Here is a 24,482-nt window from a genome sequence, read left to right on the forward strand (position 1 = left end):
CCATCGTCCATCGGCCTTGGAGAGACCTGTCCTGACAGACCGCCCCCCAGCCGGTGAGACTGGCATCCGTGGTGACGACCACCCAATCCGGGTTCTGTAGAGACACTCCCTGAGCTAATTGTTGAGGGTCCAGCCACCACTGTAAGCTGAGCAAGACAACATCCGGGATGGGCAGTACTGCTTGAAAATCTCTCGACACTGGGTTCCATCGCGAAAGCAGAGACCTCTGGAGAGGCCTGAGATGAGCGAAGGCCCACGGAACCAAATCTATTGTTGAGGCCATGATTCCCAGTACCTGGAGATAATCCCACACCGTGGGAGCAACTAGTGCCATGAACCGTGTTACCTGAGCACGCAGAGCCCGAGCTCTGTCCGGGTGCAGAAATACCTTGGCTCGGCTGGTGTCGAAGTGTGCTCCCAGAAAATCCAGCGATTGGGACAGTATCAGTTTGCTCTTTAAGAAATTGACGATCCATCCCAGAGACTGAAGAAGCTGTACTACCCTGTCTACAGCACGGTAACCCTGCGTCCTCGACTTCGCCCGAATGAGCCAGTCGTCTAGATAGGTATGTACAAGGATACCCTCCTTGCGGAGCGCCGCGGCCACCACTACCATGATCTTGATGAAGACACACGGAGCCGTCGCCAGACCAAAAGGGAGAACACGAAACTGAAAATGCTGTCCCAAAATCTTGAAGCGTAAGAAGCGCTGATGATGGTGATGGATCGATTGCCTCTGTAAGTTCCAAAGAGGCCAAGAATTCTCCCGGATGCACGGCTGCTAACACTGAACGGAACGTTTCCATACAAAAACGAGGAACTCTGAGACACTTGTTGACCGTCTTGAGATCCAGGAAGTAGATTGAATAATGACCTTTTCCCAGTTCAGAGGCCGCTACCGGTACTATCGCCCCCAGCTGTAGCAGACGATCGAGAGTCTGTCGGACTGCTAATTGTTTGAGACGGGAACCGCAAGGAGAAAACAGAAAACGATCTCGGGGTTCGTGTACAAAATCTAATACGTAGCCTTGTCTTAAGATGTCCAGCACCCATTGATCCGACGTAATTTGGGCCCACTCCTTGTAAAAGAGAGTAAGGCGACCCCCCAGGTGGGGGATCCCCTCTTGGGTCCTTCTGGCATCATTGTGAAGCCTTCGAGGAAGGACCTGCCCCTTGAGTATCCTTACCGTGGCGGCACCCTCGAAAGGACCGGTTCCAGGTGTGTGATCGTGTAGAAGGAGCCCAAGGTGTCTGCTGTCTAGTAGGACGCGACCTCTGTTGATTCCGGTACCTATTTCTGGAGGAATAAAAAGATCTAGAAGAACGTGGATGATCTTCTGGTAGCTTGTGCACCGCATTCTCATTAAGAGATTTGATGATCTGATCCAAATCTTCCCCAAATAGGCACCTACCCTTGAAAGAAAGGGAACTCAGACGTGTCTTAGACGAAGCATCTGCCGCCCAGTTGCGTAGCCACAAAAGACGACGAGCGGACACCGCCGCCACCATGGAACGAGCGAGGACCCTTAACAGATCATAAAAAGCATCAGCTCCAAAGGCAACCACCGCTTCAAGTCTATCAGCCTGAATAGTCTCTGCCTGTGGCAAAGATTGGGAAGTGAGAAGCTGTTGTACCCAACGCAGAGCTGCTCGCTGTGCTAGGGAACTGCAGATAGCAGCCCTCATCCCCAACGCTGAGACTTCGAAGATACGCTTGAGGTAAACCTCGAGCTTGCGATCCTGGACATCCTTCAACGCCGTCCCGCCCGTGACCGGGATGGTAGTATGTTTCATGACCGCGGATACCGCTGAATCAACAGCAGGAACCTTAAGAATCTCCAAGAAATCAGTGGGGAGAGGGTATAACTTTTCCATGGCTCGACCGACTCGAAGATTGGCCTCAGGAGTATCCCACTCCCTTGAAATCAATTGCAAGATGTTGTGATGCGTGGGAAAAGCTTTCGCTAGAGGTCGTAAGTCCGCTAGGAGAGGATCCCCTTTCTTAATCTTCGGATCCTGAGCCACAGGATCCGGAGGAGGGTCAATGTCCATTTCCTGGAGGATGTGGGGGATGAGATCATCCAATTCCGCTGCTTGAAAAATACGGAGGACCCTCGGGTCGTCACCTTCTACCTGGGCCGCCAGGGAGGGATCATCCGCATCTGGATCTTGCCATGGATCCCCCGACGGTTGTTGCAGCGGTAAAGGAACCACGGGGGGGGGGGGCTGAGTGGACCCCGCACCCCCTGTGGGCAAAGAAGCCCTCCCTAAGGGAGGGTCTGCCGTCAAAAGCTGTGTCAAGCAGGCCAGTTTGGGGGGAGGGGGAACCCAAATTCCAAGATTCGGATCCCTGCTCTGTAAAAATGCCTTGTGCATTAAAACAATGAATTCTGGCGAAAAAGCAGGCAGTGCTGATGAGGGGCCCCCCGAGACGTCATCCCCTTGCCTGCCCTGGTCCGTTGCGCTCTGAAACTCCATACTGTTAGAGGAAACCTGGAGAGGAGCGTCGATGTCCTCCTCAGAGAGAACTGCCTCCGAGTCAGCTGAGAAAATGGCCGCCATTCCCGCGCTGAGGGGAAACGGGGCATGCCGCTTCCTGCCAGCGCGGTCCGACTCTCCTCCAAGCTGCCTACCAGGTAAGCCATACTCCCCCTCAGGAAAAGCTGAAGAAAATCCCTCTGAGGTCTGCTGAACCCCGTGCCAAGCTCCAGAGCCGTTCGGCGATTTTTGCATCGCGGCGGGAGGGAGGGGGAGGGGCAGCAGCGGCGCGCGACAACAACTGAAGCGGCGAATTAATAAAACTCTTCGGCCTCCGGACCCCTCACCGTCCCCAAGAGACCATCGGGGAAAAATGCCGTCCCGACGGTGAGCAGCTCCGGGGAATGGGTCGTCGCAGAGCTGCAGGACGGGAACTCCAATCACTCCCTGAAAGGGAGGAGGGGAAAAAGAAAACTCCGGGGCTAGGGGGAGCGGTCGGCACTACAGACTTTCACCCCTCAAATTCCTGTTCCTACCAACGACTGTAAATGAAATAAAAATAACACTTACCACACTCTAGCCAGGCAAGGAAGAGGAAAAAACAAAGATAGGAAGAGAGAAATAAAGTGACAGGCAAAAAACACAGCCTGTCAGCAAGTTCCTGACTGGAAAACAGTGTCTCTCTTTGAACGGAGTGGTCCTGTCAGAACACTACAGAACCTATCCCTTAGAAGAAAACCTTTATCTAATATTATTTAATTGATTCCTCAAAGAGAAAATAAAAGTAGGAAAGTGCTGGGGACCACCGTGTCCCCTGCTCAATCTGCTGGAGTTAGAACTATACTGAGGATTGAGGCGAGGGAGGCGTGGCTATATAGCTCCTCCCCTGGGAATTTTTGGTTCTAACTCCATCTGCTGGACAGGGAACATAACCCACAGTCTGGAATGATCCTGGTATGTACAGGGAACTAAAGAAATATTTCATTGCAGAAAGAGCGGTGGATTCAGAAACAGCCTCCCAGTGGAAGTGCAAGCAAAGTTAGCATGGGACAAGCAGCTGAGTAACTGTGTGGGGGGCAGGGGTCGATAGGCCATGAGCTCTGCATTCACATTTCTCAGTTTCTGTAAGAACTGTACTAAGCTCCATTATTTAACAGGGAACCTTTTAAACGCAGCACAGAAGTATACTTTTTACCACAGGCTTTATATTAAATTTACTATCAAAACTGTCCCATTGCAAAGAACATCTCAAGTTCAACATATTAGGGATTTGTAGTGCATACCGATTTTTTTTTTATATATCTTCACATCCCATTCCTGTTCAGGGAATCACAGGAAATCTAGTCAAGCAGAAAGTGTCTGACTCACAGGCTTTTCCCTTATTCGGCGTCTATAGGAAAATGTTTAATGAAACAAGTTCTAAATGTGTTCATACTGAAGACAGAAATTCATTTTTCCTCTTCAGTCCTAATTCAGATGTAAATGTCTTCCTATCCTGAGATCTGGCAGGTCCTTTGAAACAGGACAAGCCGCATAAATATTCTTATATAGAATAAATGTATCAGTTTTTATGGAACCTACACTGACAACAGTCCTGGGGTCTACACCTTGGCCTGTATGACTGATAGATAAGATATATTTTTTAATCTCTCTATATAAAAGGCTGGTGGCACCCAGAACAGCGGAAGGTACTCTGTGCAAAGACAATACATTCTGTTTGCAAAGCCCAGTTACACACAAACACAGGCAGAGAGCAACACACGACACACACAGGCTACTATGGACCAACCTGCCTGAGCAACACCGGTACTTTTCACTAGTAAGATGTATATTTTAACTCTTATTACTGCCACTATATTACTTTGGTTTACTGTAGGCTAGCTCTCCTAGTCTGGGACAGTTTTCTTATTTTTCTAATTTATCATTAAAATGCAACTTATATGTTGGATTATATATCTATATAAAAATAATGTTAGTGACTTGGGCTGCATTCCAGGCATAATTTCCAGATTTCTCAAATGTTGCTGAAACCAGGCTATGCATATCCACTGTGAGCCAAAGAGCCAGACTGGATAATTTGCGGGCTTTTTTTTTGTTTACCAATGAATAAAGTTCATGTGCAAATTGTTTGAACTAGATGCAAAGTATTTTGGATCCCTGGTAGAATGTGTAGAAAAACAATGCAAAGTATTCTTCAGTCAGGTTTAAGAGCAGCACCTCCTCAGAGGGGGTAATTTTCAAGAGGATTTACACATTTAAAACTGGATTTTACATGTGTAAATTAACTTCATGCATGTAAGTGGGCTTCTGAAAATTGCTACAATAGTATGTTACATTTATCTGTGTAACTCTTTTAAAATTACTTCCAACGTGTACAAAATAAAGAACATAAGAACTGCTCTGCTCTACATCACCACAATCTTACCTTGAAGATTATCGCAATGGGTACATCCTCTGATAAGGTGTTATGCCTCAAGTAAAATCTCCCTTGCTTCACAACTATGTTAGTTCTGCTCTTCTTCTCATGGGTGGAGCTGCAGGATAAGATGCGCTGCTTAGCTTGAATGCAAAACTAACAAGAGCAAGACATATTGAGAGGAATTATGAAAGCCATTTTGTCTGGTAAAACGTTTACCGCAGAAATGGGCTTTTTGAAAGTTTCCCACCCGCACACTGAACAACCTGCATCTTGTGGAGGAGTTTCCACAGGTAGGGTTAGTGTGGGGGAAGAAACAATATGCATAGTTTTACACTTTCAAAATATATTTACAGAAAAAGCAGGTACAAGTTTCTGTAGGTGCTTTTTCCAGGGGCAATAAACAGCAAACTTCCCACATAGCACTACAGCCAATAAAAAGTAGCCACAGAGTTTGTCCCAGTGCCCCCACCAAGTACAGAACTAACAGCAGGGAACTGAGAAAAATAAATTGCTGATTGCCTAAAGGGATTCAAGTCACATCTTAAGAAAAACAAACATACAGTCCTCACCTTCTGTCATATTCACTCATCTATTAGTTTTTTCCAGCCTAACAACCTCCTAGGTTATGTGACTTTTTATTGGGGAAAAAAAAAGGAAAAATACCACAAAAAATAAGATGAAATATATGAGCTTTGAAGACCACAAAGGCTTCTTCATCAGACCATATGAACAACTCTATCTCCTTCTGGTTGCCGCATCTCAAAAAAGATATAATTGCGATGGAGAAGGTACAGAGAAGGGCTACCAAAATGATAAGGGGAATGGAACAACTCCCCTATGAGGAAAGACTAAAGAGGTTAGGACTTTTCAGCTTGGAGAAGAGACGACTGAGGGGGGATATGATAGAGGTGTTTAAAATCATGAGAGGTCTAGAACGGGTAGATGTGAATCGGTTATTTACTCTTTCGGATAGTAGAAAGACTAGGGGGCTCTCCATGAAGTTAGCATGGGGCACATTTAAAACTAATCGGAGAAAGCCCTATTCGCCTTTGTTTCTAATCTAACCCAAATTAACCCTCAGGAGATTCCCAGTGACCTAGCGCAAACCAAAGCTGAAGAACTCGCTCTACATTTCTACAACAAAGTCAACTGCCTTCTAACACAATTGCCTTCTAATCCCCCCGATCCTACTTCCCCCCCGTCTCTTCTGCAACCCTCCCTCAACAACAATGGTCTGGAATCACTTGAACCCATCTCTACCTTAGAGATACAAGCTCTTTTAAGGAGAATGAAACCTTCCTCCCACCCATTGGATACTATTCCCACTAAACTGCTCTTGGCTATCCCTGACTCCATCGCCAAAACACTTTCGGACATCATAAATTGCTCGCTCTCCCAAGGATCATATCCTGACGACCTCAAATTGGCCTCCATTAAACCCCTACTCAAGAAACCCAACTTGGACACTAAAGACCCTAATAATTTCCGCCCCATCGCCAATCTTCCATTCATAGCTAAGATTCTAGAAAAAGTTGTAAACACTCAACTCTCAGACTACATTGAAGACAACAAAATTCTATTCCCCTCACAATACGGTTTTCGCAAATCAATGAGTACAGAATCCCTCCTCATCTCCATGTCAGACTTCATTTTAATGGGTCTTGACAAAGGTCAATCCTTCCTCCTGATTCTACTGGACTTATCAGCGGCCTTTGATACGGTCAACCATTCCACTCTCACATCCTTACTGGCTTCTATAGGTATCTCAGGCACCGCACTCTCATGGTTTAAATCTTTTCTCTCCAATAGAGGCTTCAAGGTTAAGATACAGAATAAGGAATCATCTCGAATGGACTCATCCATAGGAGTCCCCCAGGGCTCCTCGCTGTCGCCTACACTCTTCAACATTTATCTCTTACCAATCTGCCAACTCCTCTCCAACCTTAACCTCAAACACTTTCTTTACGCCGACGATATCCAGATCGTGATACCCATTAAAGAATCTTATATGAAAACATTGGATTACTGGGAAAATTGCCTCCTTGAAATTAAACGCCTCCTATCCAACCTAAACCTAGTTTTAAACTCCTCCAAAACCGAACTGTTGCTCATCTCCCCAGATAACAACAACTCCATCTCTAATCTTCCGGCTATCCCTACTACCACACAAGTGAGAGACCTAGGAGTGTTAATTGACAACCGGATGAACCTTAAAGCCTTCATTAACAGAACCACCAAAGATTGTTTCCACAAACTCCAAGTTCTGAAAAGAATTAGACCGCTCTTCCACTTTCAGGACTTCAGAACTATTCTACAAGCTATCGTTTTTTCCAAGATCGATTACTGTAACTCTATCCTTCTGGGCCTCCCTTCCTCCTACACTAAACCACTTCAGATAATACAAAATGCTACAGCAAGATTACTGACAAACTCCAGGAGAAGGGACCACATAACTCCAATCCTAAAAGATCTCCACTGGTTGCCAATTCACTTCAGAATCCTCCACAAATCTCTTTCCATAATATACAAAACCATCCATCTACATATTCCACTCGACTTACAAGTCCCTTTCCAAATATACAACTCCTCCAGACCAATTAGAGACACACTCAGAGGATCTCTTCAAGTACCCCCTACTAAAACCACCAGACACATCACCTTAAGAGATCGGGCCCTCTCAACAGCCGGCCCCACCTTATGGAACTCCATCCCTCCCGACCTTAGACAAGAACCTAGCCTCCCAACTTTCAGGAAAAGACTTAAGACCTGGCTGTTTAAACAAGCATTCCCGGACACCAACTAATTCTCACACCATCAACCAAACGTTATCCAGCCAGTCCTACTAGACGTTATCCAACCAGTCCTACCGCCTTCTCCATGTAAATATCTATAGCTTATATTATAGATATTGTAAATATCTTTATCTAATGTAAATATCTTTATCTAATGTTATCCTCTCCTTTTTTTCTTCTCTTCTCCCAGTTTTAATTCCCTTGTTATTTGTAACTGCTCACTTCCACAGGTTACTCTGTTGTTCATTGTACACCCCTGTTATATGTAAACCGGCATGATGTGATTGTATCATGAATGCCGGTATATAAAAATCTTAAATAAATAAAATAAATAAAGTTCTTTTTTACTCAACGCACAATTAAACTCTGGAATTTGTTGCCAGAGGATGTGGTTAGTGCAGTTAGTATAGCTGTGTTTAAAAAGGGATTGGATAAGTTTTTGGAGGAGAAGTCCATTACCTGCTATTAAGTTCACCTAGAGAATAGTCACTGCCATTAGCAATGGTAACATGGAATAGACTTAGTTTTTGGGTACTTGCCAGGTTCTTGTGGCCTGGATTGGCCACTGTTGGAAGCAGGATGCTGGGCTTGATGGACCCTTGGTCTGACCCAGTATGGCATTTTCTTATGTTCTTAATCTGAAGAAGGGATATGTGTGCTCTCAAAAGCTTGAATTACATCTTTTTTGCTGTGCACTGAAAGTTATCACAACCTACAAAAGACTCCGGTTCACTCTAGGACAGGGCTTCCCAAACCTTTAGCCAATGTGACCCCATTTTAGCACTTGAAAATTCACACGACCCCAGAGGACAACCAAACCTAATTAACAAGTGTGTTGTTCGCCTCCAACAATCCCTCCACTCACCATTCCTGCACTCCAACTAATCCGCTCTCTCAACCCCCATCCCCCTCCAGACGGCTTCTCAACCTCTGCCCCTTCCAGCTGATCCCCTCTTACATCCCCCAGTTCCTCTCCCCTTCCCAGCCTAGTCGCTCGCTCACCCACTCCAGCTTTTTACATCCTCCCCACTGAACTTCTCACCTCCAAGCCATTTTTGTAACCCCAATTGATCTGTCATCCCCTTCCTCTCTTTTCTCGCATACCCCCCCAGTTGATAATCTCACCCCTAGCTCCTCTCTTGCATTCCCCCTCTCACCTTCCACAGCCAATCCCTCTCCCACTGATCCAACCCTTCCTGTATCTGATCCCTCCCTTCAAACAGCCCCAATGCAAACATCCCCTTGACTAGGATCAGCAGCAACATTTTCCTATGGGCCTCAGGTGATAAGTGGATGACAGCTAATGGGAAGAGAGGGCAGGCTGATGACACGGGCAACAGTTTTCTCTTAGTTAAGTTCAGTGATGGGAGAGGATAGAGAAGATGTGACAACCTGCATAGACCTGTGCACTCTGCCCACTCTTCCCCCAATGGCTAATCCAATGCCTGATGTTGAACTGCAACTGGCAGCAGCATTAGTAATGAAAGCAGCACAGGATCTCTGAGCCAGTAAAAGCTTACAGGCCCTGCAGTGGCCCCAATCCCTCCTCACACATGGCTTCCTGTTAACGTGGAAACTCAAGCGAGGACGGGACCATTGCAGGACCCGAGAGTGCATGCTAGCTCAAAGATCCCATGCTGATTTCCACTACTTCTGCTGCTGGAGATATCAGGAGAGGTACTTGTGATGCCGGCTGGAGGCTTTGTGACCCCGTTTGGGGTCCCGACCCACAGTTTGGGAAGCTCTGCTCTAGGACTGGCAGGATTTTCTTCCCAGCCTTTGGTTCTGTAACTGAAGCATCAGGTCTTCTTGTTGACTGTACGTGACTGGGTAAATGTAACATTAGGAGACAAAGTTCCTGGATGTAATAAATGATTGCTTCATGGAGCAACTGGTTCAGGAACAGAGAGAGGGAGCTATTTTAGATTTAATTCTTAGTGGAACGCAGGATTTGGTGAGAGAGGTAACAATGGTGGGGCCACTTGGCAATAGTGATCATAACATGATCAAATTTAAACTAATAACTGGAAGGGGGACAATAAGTAAACATACAGCTCTAACACTACATTTTCAAAAAGGAAACTTTCATAAAATGAAGAAAATAGTTAGAAAAAAACTGAAAGGTACAGCTGCAAAGGTTAAAAGTGTTCAACAGGCATGGACATTGTTTAAAAATACAATCCTAAGATGCGCAGTCCAGAAGAAAGAAAGATCCATCTGAAGAAAATAGGAAAAAGCATAAGCGTTGTCAATTTAAGTGTAAAACATTGATAAAACAGGCGAAGAAAGAATTTGAAATGAAGGTGGCCATAGAAGCAAAAACTCATAATAAAAACTTTAAATATATCCGAAGCAAGAAACCTGTGAGGGAGTCGGTTGGACCCTTAGATGACAGAGGGGTTAAAGGGGCTCTTAGGGAAGATAAGGCCGTTGCAGAAAGACTAAATTAATTATTTGCTTCCGTGTTTACTAATGAAGATGCTGGGGAGATACCAGTTCCAGAGATGGTTTTCAAGGGTTCCTGGTTAACCTGTATTAATTCATCTCAGCTTTGCTCTTAATCCTGATTTGTTCTGTATCCCCTCCTCTATTTATATCTCTCTCTCTTTATAGCCACCGAGTTCGCTGTATTTCTCTTTCCCAGTTTGTTCCATGTAAACCGATGTGATGTCCTCGAATGTCGGTATAAAAAAAAAAGTGCTAAATAAATAAAGGGTGATTAGTCACACGAACTGAACCAAATCACTGTGAACCTGGAAGATGCAGTAGGCCAGATTGACAAACTAAAGAGTAGCAAATCACCTGGACTGGATGGGATGGTACTGAAGGAACTCCTATGGTACTGAAGGAACTCAAAAATGAAATTTCTAATCTATTAGATAAAATTTGTAATCTATCATTAAAATCATCCATTATACCTGAAGACTGGAGGGTGGCCAATGTAACCCCAATATTTAAAAAGGGCTCCAGGGGCAATCCGGGAAACTACAGACCAGTTAGCCTGACTTCAGTGCCAGGAAAAATAGTGGAAACTATTCTAAAGATCAAAATCGTAGAGCATATAGAAAGACATGGTTTAATGGGACACAGTCAACATGGATTTAGCCAAGGGAAGTCTTGCCTAACAAATCTGCTTCCATTTTTTGAAGGGGTTAATAAACTTGTGGATAAAGGTGAACCGGTAAATGTAGTATATGTTTGGATATTCAGAAGGTGATTCACAAAGTCCCTCATGAAAGCCTTCTAAGAAAACTTAAAACTCATGGGATAGGAGGCGATGTCCTTTTGTGGACTACAAACTGGTTAAAAGACAGGAATAAATGGTCAATTTTCTCAGTGGAAAAGGGTATAAACAGTGAAGTTGGATCTGTACTTGGACCGGTGCTTTTCAATATATTTATAAATGATCTGGAAAGGAATACCAGTGAGGTTATCAAATTTGCGGATGATACAAAATTATTCAGAGTAGTTAAATCACAAGTGGATTGTGATACATTACAGGAGGACCTTGCGAGACTGGAAGATTTTCATTTGCCATTTGGATGCCCATTTAATGTGGACAAGTGCAAGATGTTGCACATAGGGAAAATAATCCTTGCTGTAGTTTCACGATGTTAGGTTCCATATTAGGAGCTACCACTCAGGAAAAAGATCTAGGCATCATAGCGGATAATACTTTGAAATAGTCTTCTCAGTGTGCTGCAGCAGTCAAAAAGCAAACAATGTTAGGACTTATTAGGAAAAGAATGGTTAATAAAACAGAAAGTGTCATAATGCCTCAGTATCGCTCCATGGTGAGACCGCACTTTGAATACTGTGTACAATTCTGGTCGTCACATCTCAAAAAAGATATAGCTGCGATGGAGAAGGTACAGAGAAGGGCAACCAAAATGATAAAGGGGATTAACAGCTCCCCTATGAGGAAAGGCTGAAGAGGTTAAGGCTGTTCAGCTTGGAGAAGAGACTGCTATGGGTGAATATGATGGAGATCTTTAAAATCATGAGATGTCTTGAACGAATAGATGTAAATTCGTTATTTACACTTTCGGATAATAGAAGGACTAGGGGGCATTCCGTAAAGTTAGCAAGTAGCACATTTAAGACTAATCGGAGAAAATTCTTTCACTCAATGCACAATTAAGGTCTGGAATTTGTTGTCAGACGATGTGGTTAGTGCAGTTAGTATAGCTGGGTTCCAAAAATGTTTGGATAAGTTCTTGGAGGAGAAGTCCATTAACTGCTATTAACCAAGTTGACTTAAGGAATGGCCTCTGCTATTACTGGCATCAGTAGCATGGGATCTTCTTGGTGTTTGGGTACTTGCCAGGTTCTTGTGGCCTGGTTTGGCTCTGTTGGAAACAGGATGCTGGGCTTGATGGACCCTTGGTCTGACCCAGCAAGGCAATTTTTATGTTCTCTCTCTCTGAATCCTCTCACTGATGCTCAATTCTATGAGTCAATAGATAGAATCCCAGGTTTTGACATCATCCCCAAATCCTAATGACCTTTATCTGTAGTGTCTCAGTTCTGCACCTGTCTCGTAGACTGAAAAACGGGATCATTCTTGTAATTACACATATGAGGTAAAGGATTTCAGTAGACAATCACATGATATGGCGTGATAAATGAAAAAAAAAAATCTTTATTTTAACAGATTGTATAACTTCCAAAAATTGATAGAATAAAAAAAATTGCAAAGTTGCTCTGGAATATTTTTTGGATTTATAAGAACATAAGAACATAAGAAATTGCCATGCTGGGTCAGACCAAGGGTCCATCAAGCCCAGCATCCTGTTTCCAACAGAGGCCAAACCAGGCCACAAGAACCTGGCAATTACCCAAACACCTAGAAGATCCCATGCTACTGATGCAATTAATAGCAGTGACTATTCCCTAAGTAAACTTGATTAATAGCAGTTAATGGACTTCTCTTCCAAGAACTTATCCAAACCTTTTTTGAACCCAGCTACACTAACTGCACTAACCACATCCTCTGGCAACAAATTCATTATATAAAATTACTGACTGTTTACCTTCCTAATGCAAATAAGTCCAAGAATAAGGGTGACCTGGTTCAGAAGAGCTCTTCCATCCATGCAGAATACTCATGATTACCTTGATTGCTACTGTGCATACCTTGTTACAGATGCTCCAACAGCTCCTTTCCTGTCAGCTTCAACAATGATGCGGTTCTTGGATAACTGTTCTTGAATCAAAATGACTTTCTCAACACCTTTCACAATGAAGTAGCCACCTGTGCACAGCACCAGGAGAGTTACACAAAAAAAAAAAAAAAATCACACTCAGGAGAAACATACAAAAATTGTTTCTTCACAGAAAGGGAAATAGAGACCAAAACAAGAGAATTCAAGAAAGCTTGATATAAACACTGCAATGTAAAAGTTTAGCAAGAACACGAGGACAGAGACAATGTATTTCTCATGATCAAAAGCCTTTGTTTCTTATGTGCATGAGGAAGTCAGCTCAAACATTTGAGAGACTGACAATCAGATATCCAATTGACTTTACTTAAATACAATTTTGCCCTAGAGATTAGTACAACACTCCTTTGATTTAAGATCACAAGGTGAAAAAACATTTGCTGACATTAACATTCCTAAGTGTCCTGAGAACACTAACTAACCTTGAAGACATGCATTTTTTATAACTCTTCATTGCGGTGAATAAAACTACAAAGAGATACATTTGTCTTTCTGTTATGTAAGTGTGAGACAGTTTCAGAGACAGTTTCAAGACCTAGCAGTGCCTCCTGGAACCTTTCTAGTAAATTTCCACTAAACAGATGCCTCTAATAAATTTTATTATCACAGTCCCTCCTTTGTTTCCAGGGGGCAGTGCTGGTCTTAAATGTTTACAATACTTTCACTCATAGTGCATAACCTATTAAATTCTTCATCTGAAGATACATTCTAGGGCACTGCAAGTGTTGCTGAGACCATTATTTTAGGAATACTTCTTTTACATAATATAAAAATGCATTGTACAGATACACATAAAATAAGATGGAATACTATTATTGTTGCAAGTATTATTAGTAACCTCTAGTCCCAAAGTCCTAGCATTCTTCCCAAACCAAAGACATCCCATGAGGGGTTTTTCTGTGGGTCAGTGAAATGATTAAGGTGTGATAATAGAGTATCCATGGCTTCCATGTGATTTCTAATACTACCATCATTATTAATATAGAAACAACAAGAAGAATTAATAAAATGACAAACCCCTCCCTTTCAGGTCGATACTCTAAGGCCGCGGTAGAAACAGTGCGGCAGTGTCAGGCGCACCCTCGTTCCCCGCACGCATGTTCTCTTCACCTACCGCTCTATACTCTCTTCTAATTCCATGCAAATGCATGCCGCGGCTGCGAAGCCTTAGGCAAGCGTTAGGCCCACGCAACCCATTTTACTGTATAGAGCGCCTATACAGTATCTTGGGTTCGCGGGCCTAACGCTTCACGGCCGCGCTGGTATCTGTCATTTCAAATGTCATTTCAAATGACATTTGAAATGACAGGTACCAGGAAGTGGACAGTTATGTTCCCCGATGCTCGGCAAACTATCCCCCAGCCCCTGCTCACCTGCCCTGGCCCCGTCCGGTCTCCGGTGCAGCCCCAGTCCTGTCCCCTCCTCCCGAAGCAAAAAAAAAAAAAAAACAAAACTGAAAAAGTAGCAAGGCTCGGGCCTGCTACGGTAGTCCCTTCTCCCTTCTCCTCTCCTCCCGATTTCGGCGGTCAAGGCGGCCGGGTGGGCGTGCATTCATCCAGGCAGAGGGAGCCGGCGGCGAAAGCGGCCTCCGGCTCCCTCTGCCTGGATGAATGCACGGCCCCCGCCGGCAGCGAATGAATACCCGTGCGATTTCGGCACTCAAGGCATGAGCGCCGAAATCGCACGGGCATTCATTTACTGCTGGCGGGGGCCGTGCATTCATCCAGCGGCCCCCGCCGGCAGTGAATGAATGCCCGTGCAATTTCGGCGCTCATGCCGTGACGTCACGTCATGTGACTGCCTTGAGCGCCGAAATCGCACGGGCATTCATTCGCTGCCGGCGGGGGCCGTGCATTCATCCAGCAGCCCCCGCCGGCAGTGAATGAATGCCCGTGCAATTTCGGCGCTCATGCCGTGACGTCACGTCATGTGACTGCCTTGAGTGCCGAAATCGCACGGGCATTCATTCGCTGCCGGCGGGGGCCGTGCATTCATCGAGGCAGAGGGAGCCGGTGGCCGCTTTCGCCGCCGGCTCCCTCTGCCTGGATGAATGCACGCCCACCCGGCCGCCTTGACCGCCGAAATCGGGAGGAGAGGAGAAGGGAGAAGGGACTACCGTAGCAGGCCAGAGCCTTGCTACTTTTTCGGGTTTTTTTTTTTTTGCTTCGGGAGGAGGGGACAGGACTGGGGCTGCACCGGAGACCGGACAGGGCCAGGGCAGGTAAGCAATGTTTTTACACTTTTTTTACACCATTTTTTACACTTTATTCCCGTTTTAATTTTCGAACACCACACTAACACCACACTAACACCAAGTAGAGGGTAGCGGTAAACTAACAGGTTAAGGACGCGGCAAAATAGCGGGTTACAAAGGAAATAATCTGAGCGCGCGTCACAGTATCGGAGGGGAATAGCTAATTCCTTCATTATACAGCTAATTCGTTCATTTACATATCATATACATGCTGCGTGCGGAAAGGGTTATGCGTCTGTTTTAAGAAGCGCTAAGGACGCGTGAAACTGGAGACTGTATCGCTGAATCGCCTTACGCGTCCGAATTGTGCGCTCCCAGCACGTTACAGACGGGAAATCTTCAACCGAACGTTACAGTATCGAGCTGTTTGTCAGCAAGCAGCATAACTAGCGCCATACGATTATCTAACAAGTTCTTTTTCACTCAACGCACAATTAAACTCTGGAATCTGTTGCCAGAGGATGTGGTTAGTGCAGTTAGTATAGCTGTGTTTAAAAAAGGATTGGATAAGTTCTTGGAGGAGAAGTTCATTACCTGCTATTAATTAAGTTGACTTATTTATTTTAACACTTTTCTATATAGACATTCATGAATAAAATTCATATCAAATCGGTTTACATGTAACCAGGGGTACAACTTGAACAACCATTTAACAAGAGTCAAAGTTACATATAACAAGGAGGCAGAACTTGGAGGGCTAAGGTAGCTGGAGGCAAAGGACAGCAAACTGAAAGAAAGAAAGAAACTAAAACATAGGCATAAATAAAATGTCTAAGCTGGGCGGTGGACCTAGTCTAGGTGGGGCGCTAGTCAGGTAGGTGGAGTCCAGTCTGGTGGAATATTGATGTTTTTTGAAAGTTAAGGGAAGGCTTGGAGGAAAAGCCAGGTCTTCAGTATTTTCGTAAGATTAGAGGGCAGGGTTCTAGCCTGAGGTCTGTGGGCATGTTATTCCAAATATCCGGACCCACTGTGGAGAATGCTCGTTCTTTGGTGGTTGATAGGCTTGTGGATTTCATTGGAGGGACTTGCAGGGTACCTTTATAAGCTTCTCTGATGGGTCTTGAGGATGAGTATGATATGAGTGGAATCTGGAGGTCTAAGTTGTTGTTGATTGTGAATGGTTGTGTGAATTGTAGTAAGGGCCTTGTGTAAAATTCTGTATTTTATTGGCAGCCAATGAAGGTTCCGGAGTATGGGAGTGATGTGGGCTGCCTGGTTGGTGTTGGTTAGGATTCTAGCCGCTGCATTTTGGAGCATCTGTAATGGTTTAATGGAGGAGATGGGAAGTCCGAGGAGGAGAGAGTTGCAGAAGTCAGTTTTGGAGAAGAGCATGGTTTGGAGGACGGTCCTAAAATCCTGGAAGTAGAGGAGGGGTTTAAGCCTTTTCATAACTTGTAGTTTATAAAAACAATCCTTGGTAGTGTTATTGATGGATTTTAGGTTCAGGTGGTTATCGATGATTACTCCTAGATCCCTTATTTGTGTGATCTGGGTGTTGGGAGATGTCGGATGGGTTAGGACCGTGTGGTCAGAGGAGATGAGAAGGAGTTCTGTCTTGGCCTCATTGAGAACAAGGTTCAAACTGGTGAGGAGGTGGTTAATGGATTGGAGGCAGTTTTAATCCCAGTAGTTCTAAGTAGACTTAGAAAATAGCCACTGCTATTACTAGCAACGGTAACACGAAATAGACTTAGTTTTTAGGTACTTGCCAGGTTCTTATGGCCTGGATTGGCCACTGTTGGAAACAGGATGCTGGGCGTGATGGATCCTTGGTCTGACCCAGTATGGCATGTTCTTGTGTTCAATTACCCCAATACTGACTGGGTAAATGTATCATCGGGACACGCTAGAGAGATAACGTTCCTGGATGGAATAAATGATAGCTTTATGGAGCAATTGGTTCAGGAACCGACGAGAGGGAGCAATTTTAGATCTAATTCTCAGTGGAGCACAGGACTTGGTGAGAGAGGTAATGGTGGTGGGGCCGCTTGGCAATAGTGATCATAATATGATCAAATTTGATTTAATGACTGGAAGAGGAACAGTGTGCAAATCCAAAGCTCTCGTGCTAAACTTTCAAAAGGGAAACTTTGATAAAATGAGAAAATTGTTAGAAAAAACTGAAAGGAGCAGATACAAAAGAAAAAATGTCCAAGAGGCGTGGTCATTGTTAAAAAAATACCATTCTAGAAGCACAGTCCAGATGTATTCCACACATTAAGAAAGGTGGAAAAAAGGCAAAACGATTACCGGCATGGTTAAAAGAGGAGGTGAAAGAAGCTATTTTAGCCAAAAGATCTTCATTCAAAAATTGGAAGAAGGATCCAACAGAAGAAAATAGGATGAAGCATAAACGTTGGCAAGTTAAATGTAAGACATTGATAAGACAGGCTAAGAGAGAATTTGAAAAGAAGTTGGCTGTAGAGGCAAAAACTCACAGTAAAAACTTTTTTAAATATATCCAAAGCAGAAAGCCTGTGAGGGAGTCAGTTGGACCGTTAGATGATCGAGGGGTTAAAGGGGCACTTAGAGAAGATAAGGCCATCGCGGAAAGATTAAATGATTTCTTTGCTTCGGTGTTTACTGAAGAGGATGTTGGGGAGGTACCTGTAATGGAGAAGGTTTTCATGGGTAATGATTCAGATGGACTGAATCAAATCACGGTGAACCTAGAAGATGTGGTAGGCCTGATTGACAAACTGAAGAGTAGTAAATCACCTGGGCCAGATGGTATACACCCCAGAGTTCTGAAGGAACTAAAAAATGAAATTTCAGACCTATTAGTAAAAATTTGTAACCTATCATTAAAATCATCCATTGTACCTGAAGACTGGAGGATAGCAAATGTAACCCCAATATTTAAAAAGGGCTCCATGGGCGATCCAGGAAACTACAGACCGGTTAGCCTGACTTCAGTGCCAGGAAAAATAGTGGAAAGTGTTCTAAATATCAAAATCACAGAACATATAGAAAGACATGGTTTAATGGAACAAAGTCAACATGGATTTACCCAGGGCAAGTCTTGCCTCACAAATCTGCTTCACTTTTTTGAAGGAGTTAATAAACATGTGAACAAAGGTGAATCGGTAGATGTAGTATACTTGGATTTTCAGAAGGCGTTTGACAAAGTTCCTCATGAGAGGCTTCTAGGAAAAGTAAAAAGTCATGGGATAGGTGGCGATGTCCTTTCGTGGATTGCAAACTGCCTAAAAGACAGGAAACAGAGAGTAGGATTAAATGGAAAATGTTCTCAGTGGAAGGGAGTGGACAGTGGAGTGCCTCAGGGATCTGTATTGGGACCCTTACTTTTCAATATATTTATAAATGATCTGGAAAGAAATACGACGAGTGAGATAATAAAATTTGCAGATGACACAAAATTGTTCAGAGTAGTTAAATCACAAGCAGATTGTGATAAATTGCAGGAAGACCTTGTTAGACTGGAAAATTGGGCATCCAAGTGGCAGATGAAATTTAATGTGGATAAGTGCAAGGTGATTCATATAGGGAAAAATAACCCTTGCTATAATTACACAATATTGGGTTCCATATTAGATGCTACAACCCAAGAAAGAGATCTAGGTGTCATAGTGGATAACACATTGAAATCGTCGGTTCAGTGTGCTGCGGCAGTCAAAAAAGCAAATAGAATGTTGGGAATTATTAGAAAGGGAATGGTGAATAAAACGGAAAATGTCATAATGCCTCTGTATCGCTCCATGGTGAGACCGCACCTTGAATACTGTGTACAATTCTGGTCGCCGCATCTCAAAAAAAGATATAATTGCGATGGAGAAGGTACAGAGAAGGGCTACCAAAATGATAAGGGGAATGGAACAGCTCCCCTATGAGGAACGACTAAAGAGGTTAGGACTTTTCAGCTTGGAGAAGAGACGGCTGAGGGGGGATATGATAGAGATGTTTTAAAATCATGAGAGGTCTAGAACGGGTAGATGTGAATCGGTTATTTACTCTTTCGGATAGTAGAAAGACTAGGGGGCACTCCATGAAGTTAGCATGGGGCACATTTAAAACTAATCGGAGAAAGTTCTTTTTTACTCAACGCACAATTAAACTCTGGAATTTGTTGCCAGAGGATGTGGCTAGTGCAGTTAATATAGCTGTGTTTAAAAAAGGATTGGATAAGTTCTTGGAGGAGAAGTCCATTAACTGCTATTAAGTTCACTTAGAGAATAGCCACTGCCATTAGCAATGGTAACATGGAATAGACTTAGTTTTTGGGTACTTGCCAGATTCTTATGGCCTGGATTAGCCACTGTTGGAAACAGGATGCTGGGCTTGATGGACCCTTGGTCTGACCCAGTATGGCATTTTCTTATGTTCTTAAGAGACAGACAATCTCTTGTTGCATTAGTCCCATAATCTTTTCTCATTCATTGTGACTTCCACAGTGGCAGAAAGATTTTTTTTAAAGTACTTTCAAGTTCAAAAACTCCTAAACCAGGAAAAAAAAGGTTCTCAAAACACGATGAAAGGGATCACTGATCCATCTGGAGATCAAATAGTGACCTGCGCCTTCTCTTAGGGGTAAACCAGTTCTGGAGAAAACAATGGTACAATGTATCCAAAGAAAAACTGAGTAGTATTAAAGGAAATAGTCTTTACTGCTCCCCACAGTGCAAAGAACCATAGTCCTGAGGTATTATAGACCGATAGCCTGCTATCATTTACTCTTACCTCAGAGGTGGTGAAGTAGATTTTTTGATGTTTCCTCCGGTAACACCGGGAGGGCCCAACACACAACAACCTTGCGCTTCAATATAAGCTTTGTTCCCAGTACACCTGAGGTTGCGTCCATAGCCAGTAGAGCCGGTCCCATGGATCTTTTTCCCAGCCTCCATAGGGCATAGCTGGTGAACCACATGGACTGACTGGCTACTATTTGCTATAGTCCCAACGAGGTAAAGTCCTGTTGAAGCATGGGGGATAGGTGGGACACTTATGCTTATAGTCTCCGCAGTATTTATTTATTTATTTATTTAACAGCTTTTAATATACCGGTGTTCGTGCGGGCACATCACGCCGGTTTTACAATAAACTTGCGAAAGGAGGAAATTACAATAAACAGGGAGAGGGGGATGGAGCAGGTTCGAGAAAAAAGGGGGGGGGAGAGGGGAGAAAGTAAAGGAGGAAGAAGATAGCAGCTGGGAAATTAAAAGGAACGTAACATTATTTACATGAGAGGCAATAAAATGAGGGTTAAGACATTCTCACAAAGTTACAGCGGACATTGTCACAAAGTTACAGCGGATAATGAGGAAATATGGATTGCATGGAGTATATCTGTGGAGGCTTATTTGCGGTAGTTATGGCAAGTTATGAGACACATATATATATATATATGCTTTTTTTACAGCAGATAAGGCAGGTGAGGAGACAATTAGTTTTGACTTTTACCATGCAGAAAAGAACAGGTTGTGAGGTAGATGGGGTGCGGTAAAGTGTAAAAGGTGTAAGGTGGGGGGGGGGGGGGTAGGGTGGGAGGGTGGTGGGCGGTACAGTGACTAGGGGGGTTTGGGGGGGGTTGACTACGAGGGATTGGGTTCGGGGTAGGCCCGTCTGAAGAGCCAGGTCTTGATGCCTTTTTTGAAATTGGGTAGTGAGGGTTCAAGACGGAGGTGTGCGGGGAGGGAGTTCCAGAGGGCGGGGCCTGCAATGGTGAAGGCTCTTTCTCTGGTGGTGGCGAGGCGTGCTGTTTTTAGGGGCGGGGTGTGGAGGGTGCCTGTAGATGTGGATCTTGTCTGGCGGGTTGAGAGGTGGAAGTGGGGCATTTCCTTAAGCCAGGGGGAGTTGTTTTTGTAGAGAGTGTTGTGTAGAATAGTTAGGGTCTTATATTGGGCGCGGAATTGGATGGGCAGCCAGTGAAGGTCTGCTAGGATAGGTGTAATATGCTCTCTTCTACGTGTGTTTGTGAGGATTCGTGCCATGGCGTTCTGAAGAGTTTGAAGTGGTTTGATGGTGGAGTATGGAAGGCCTAGTAGAAGGGCGTTGCAGTAGTCCACTTTGGAGAAAATAGTGGACTGTAGGACTAATCTGAAATCTTGGGTATGGAGTAAAGGCTTGAGCTTCTTGAGGACCTGGAGTTTGTAGAAGCCTGCTTTAAGGAGGGACTTGATGTGTGGCTTGAAGTTCAGGTGTTGGTCGAGTGTGACTCCCAAGTCTCTTACGGAGAGGGGTAGTGTGGGAGAGATGAGGGGGGGCGGTGGTGTGGTGGAGGAGTCGTGTTCAGGTTGCTTGGATATAAAGAGGAGCTCGGTTTTGGTTGTATTGAGAGCAAGGTGAAGGTCGGTTAGTAGGGAGTTGATGCTGACTAGGCAAGATTCCCAGAAAAGGATGGTTTCATTGAGTGTTTTCTGAATGGGTATGAGTACTTGTACATCATCAGCGTATAGGAAGAAGTCCAGGCCTAGGTTTGATAGTAAGTTGCAGAGGGGGAGGAGGTATATATTGAAGAGGGTGGAGGATAGGGAAGATCCCTGTGGTACGCCTTGTCTGAGGGGAATGTGACAGGATTCATGGTTATCGAATTTTATGAGGTATTCTCTGTTTGTGAGGTAGGAGGTGAGCCAGTCTAGTGCTGTGTCGGTAATGCCTATTTCTGTCAAGCGTGTGATAAGGATTTGATGATTGACAGTGTCAAAGGCTGCCGATACATCTAGTAGGGCCAGTAAGAAGGATTTTCCTTGGTCTAGTCCAATGAGTATGGTGTCAGTAATGGCTAAGAGGAGATTCTCGGTGTTTCGGCCTTTCCGAAATCCGAATTGTGAGGGGTGTAGGAGGCTGTGGTCCTCGAGGTAGTCGGTGAGCTGGGAATTGACTACTTTCTCGAGGACTTTCGCAAGGAAGGGAAGGTTGGAGATGGGCCGATAGTTTGCCGGGTCAGAGGGGTCAAGGGAGGGTTTTTTTAGGAGGGGTTTCACAACGGCAAGTTTGAGGGGATCTGGGACTTTGCCGAAGGTGAGGGAGCAGTTGATGATGTTAGCTAAGGGTTTGGCGATAGTGGTGGGAATGGATAGGAGGGTTTTGGAGGGGATTGCGTCAGAGAAATGCGTGGCCGGTTTCATTTTTTTGAGGATGGACTCAATTTCTAGGGTAGAGGTGGGGTCGAAAGATCTGATGCAGGTGCTAGTGTGCTTTGGGGAGGGGGAGGTGGTCGTGGGGTTGTGGGGGAAGCGTAGGAGGATATTGGAAATTTTGTGCTGGAAGTGTTTGGCCAGATCCTCGCATCTTTCCTTGGAGTTTTCTTCAATGGTAACGGGGTGTGGGATCTTGGTGAGTTCAGTGACGTAGGAGAAGAGCGCGTTGGCATTGAATTGTAGGTCGTGTATTTTTGATGCGTGATAGTCCCTTTTGGCAATGATGGTGGCTTGCCGGTATTTGTGCAGTGATTGTTTATATATTGCTTTGTGTTGGGGGGAGGGATGGCGGCGCCAGGTACGTTCTTTTGATCTGAGGTCCTGTTTCAGGATTTGAAGTTCGTTGGAGTACCATGGTTTTTTTTTGTTTTGTAAGGGGGGGATTTCTTTATGTATCATGGGGCAAAGTTTGTTGGCTATAGATTTGGTAATATGGTTCCATGAGTGGAGGGCTGCGTCTGGATTTGAGAGGTCCAGGTTCTCTACAGCTTTGTCGAGTGCTGTAGTTATGCTTTCTGATGAGCAGGGTTTGTGGAAGGATATCGGTTTTTTTTGGGTTGAGGATGTCTTGGTGGGGGAGGTGAGATGGATTTGGGTATTGATGATAAAGTGGTCGGACCAGGGTATGGGGGTTGTTGAGGGGGTGTAGGGTGCAGATAGATGGGAGTTGATAAATAGAAGGTCAAGGGTGTGCTCTGCCTTATGGGTGGGGGAAGTGATGAGCTGTTTGAAGCCTAGGGCTTCGAGAGTGGTTAAGAGGGTTTCGCAGGCCGGGGTACGAGGAGTCGAGTCTACATGGAGATTAAAGTCTCCGAGGATCACTGTGGGGGAGTCTGTTTTGAGGTTGTCTACGATAAATTCAATGAGGGGTGAGGGGTCTTGTTCGAGGAGGTTGGGAGGGGCGTAAATGAGGCATATCTGAAGGGAGGGTGATTTGAAGAGACCGATTTCTAGCTTAGGGGGGGGGCAGACGGGTAGGATTTTGAGGTTCAGGTGCTTTTTTGCGGCCAGGAGTAAACCACCACCTCTCTTTTTTGGTCTTGGGATGGAGAAGATGTCGTATAGTTTTTCGGGGAGCTGATTGAGATAGACATGGTCTGATTCTTTGAGCCATGATTCAGTGATGGCAAAAAGATCAGGGTTATCATCCGTGAGCAGGTCATGGATGATGGGGGCTTTTTTGAGGATGGATTGTGCATTGAGGAGGGTTAGGGTGAGAGTGGCTAGTCCGAGGAATTGAGTGAGGGGTGAGGTCAAGATGGGAACTAGTGAGCTCCGAGGGTTAGTGGTATGAAGAGGGGGTGCGCATGGTTTGCGCAGGTGAGGGAGAAATAGGGTGGGGATAGATTGGATGCACATGTCTGGTGTGATGAGGCAGGGAGTGTGGGGTGGGCCTCTTGTCGAGATGGTCTCTGCGGTGTAGGGAAATTGGGCTGGTCTGAGCTTAGCGAGGGTGAGTAGACATCGAGGCAGTGATAGTGCATGGAAATTCAAGCACAATACAATACAATACAGAATCAAGCACAAGACAGTACAGGGTACTTAAAGATAACAGAAACAGGTAGTCCAAGTCTATGTCCGGTGTCTACGTGCAGCGTTGTGTGTTCTGTGATGGCTGTCCGTTGTGAAAGTGAAATTGCTGAGCGGGTACTCGGTGCCGTTTTACTCACTGTGCTAATCCGGTGGCTGGGCGTCAGCGTGTGATTCTGAGTCCGGTTGTGGGTTTCCAGTGGGGTAGAAGCAGGGGAGAGGAGGAGATGTTTAAGGTCCTGGACTGCGGTTCTGCACGAAGGGGCGCACAAAGGGGCAAGCCCCTTTGTCGTGCTCCTTAGGCGTCGCACGCCGAAGGGCAGCCCCGGGTTTTAAAGCTCCCTCCGGCCCCTTTCGATGACGCGGTCCGGGGGGGCGGAGCAGGCAGCGTGGCTGGGAGGCCGAGGCGAGGTGCAGGAGACGGCCGCGTGGCTTGGGGGGCTCCCTGGACCCCGGCGGGTCGGCGCCGAAAGCACAGGAGCGAAGATCCGGTAAGCGGCGAAGAGGATTACCTGCGGGTGGCCCCGGGTTTTAAAGCTCCCTCCGGCCCCTTTCGATGACGCGGTCCGGGGGGGCGGAGCAGGCAGCGTGGCTGGGAGGCCGAGGCGAGGTGCAGGAGACGGCCGCGTG

General features: G+C 45.2%; 1 protein-coding gene across 3 annotated transcripts in view; it reads right to left on the minus strand.

Moving 5' to 3' along the window:
• Window positions 1-24,482, minus strand: part of POLR3B (RNA polymerase III subunit B) — a 527,519-nt gene that overhangs the window by 385,944 nt on the left and 117,093 nt on the right. For all 3 annotated transcript variants that reach the window (XR_003856035.1, XM_029597388.1, XM_029597387.1), the window contains exons 8-9: window positions 12,826-12,943; window positions 4,904-5,012 (exon numbers count right to left, since the gene is read on the minus strand). Coding sequence is in view for 2 of the 3 variants with exons in the window: in XM_029597388.1 (XP_029453248.1) it covers window positions 4,904-5,012; window positions 12,826-12,943 (227 nt within the window). In the remaining variant the exon portion in view is untranslated. The remainder of the gene's footprint in view (window positions 1-4,903; window positions 5,013-12,825; window positions 12,944-24,482) is intronic.

This window comes from Rhinatrema bivittatum, chromosome 4 (assembly GCF_901001135.1).
Source record: "Rhinatrema bivittatum chromosome 4, aRhiBiv1.1, whole genome shotgun sequence".
Taxonomy (NCBI): Eukaryota; Metazoa; Chordata; class Amphibia; order Gymnophiona; family Rhinatrematidae; genus Rhinatrema; species Rhinatrema bivittatum.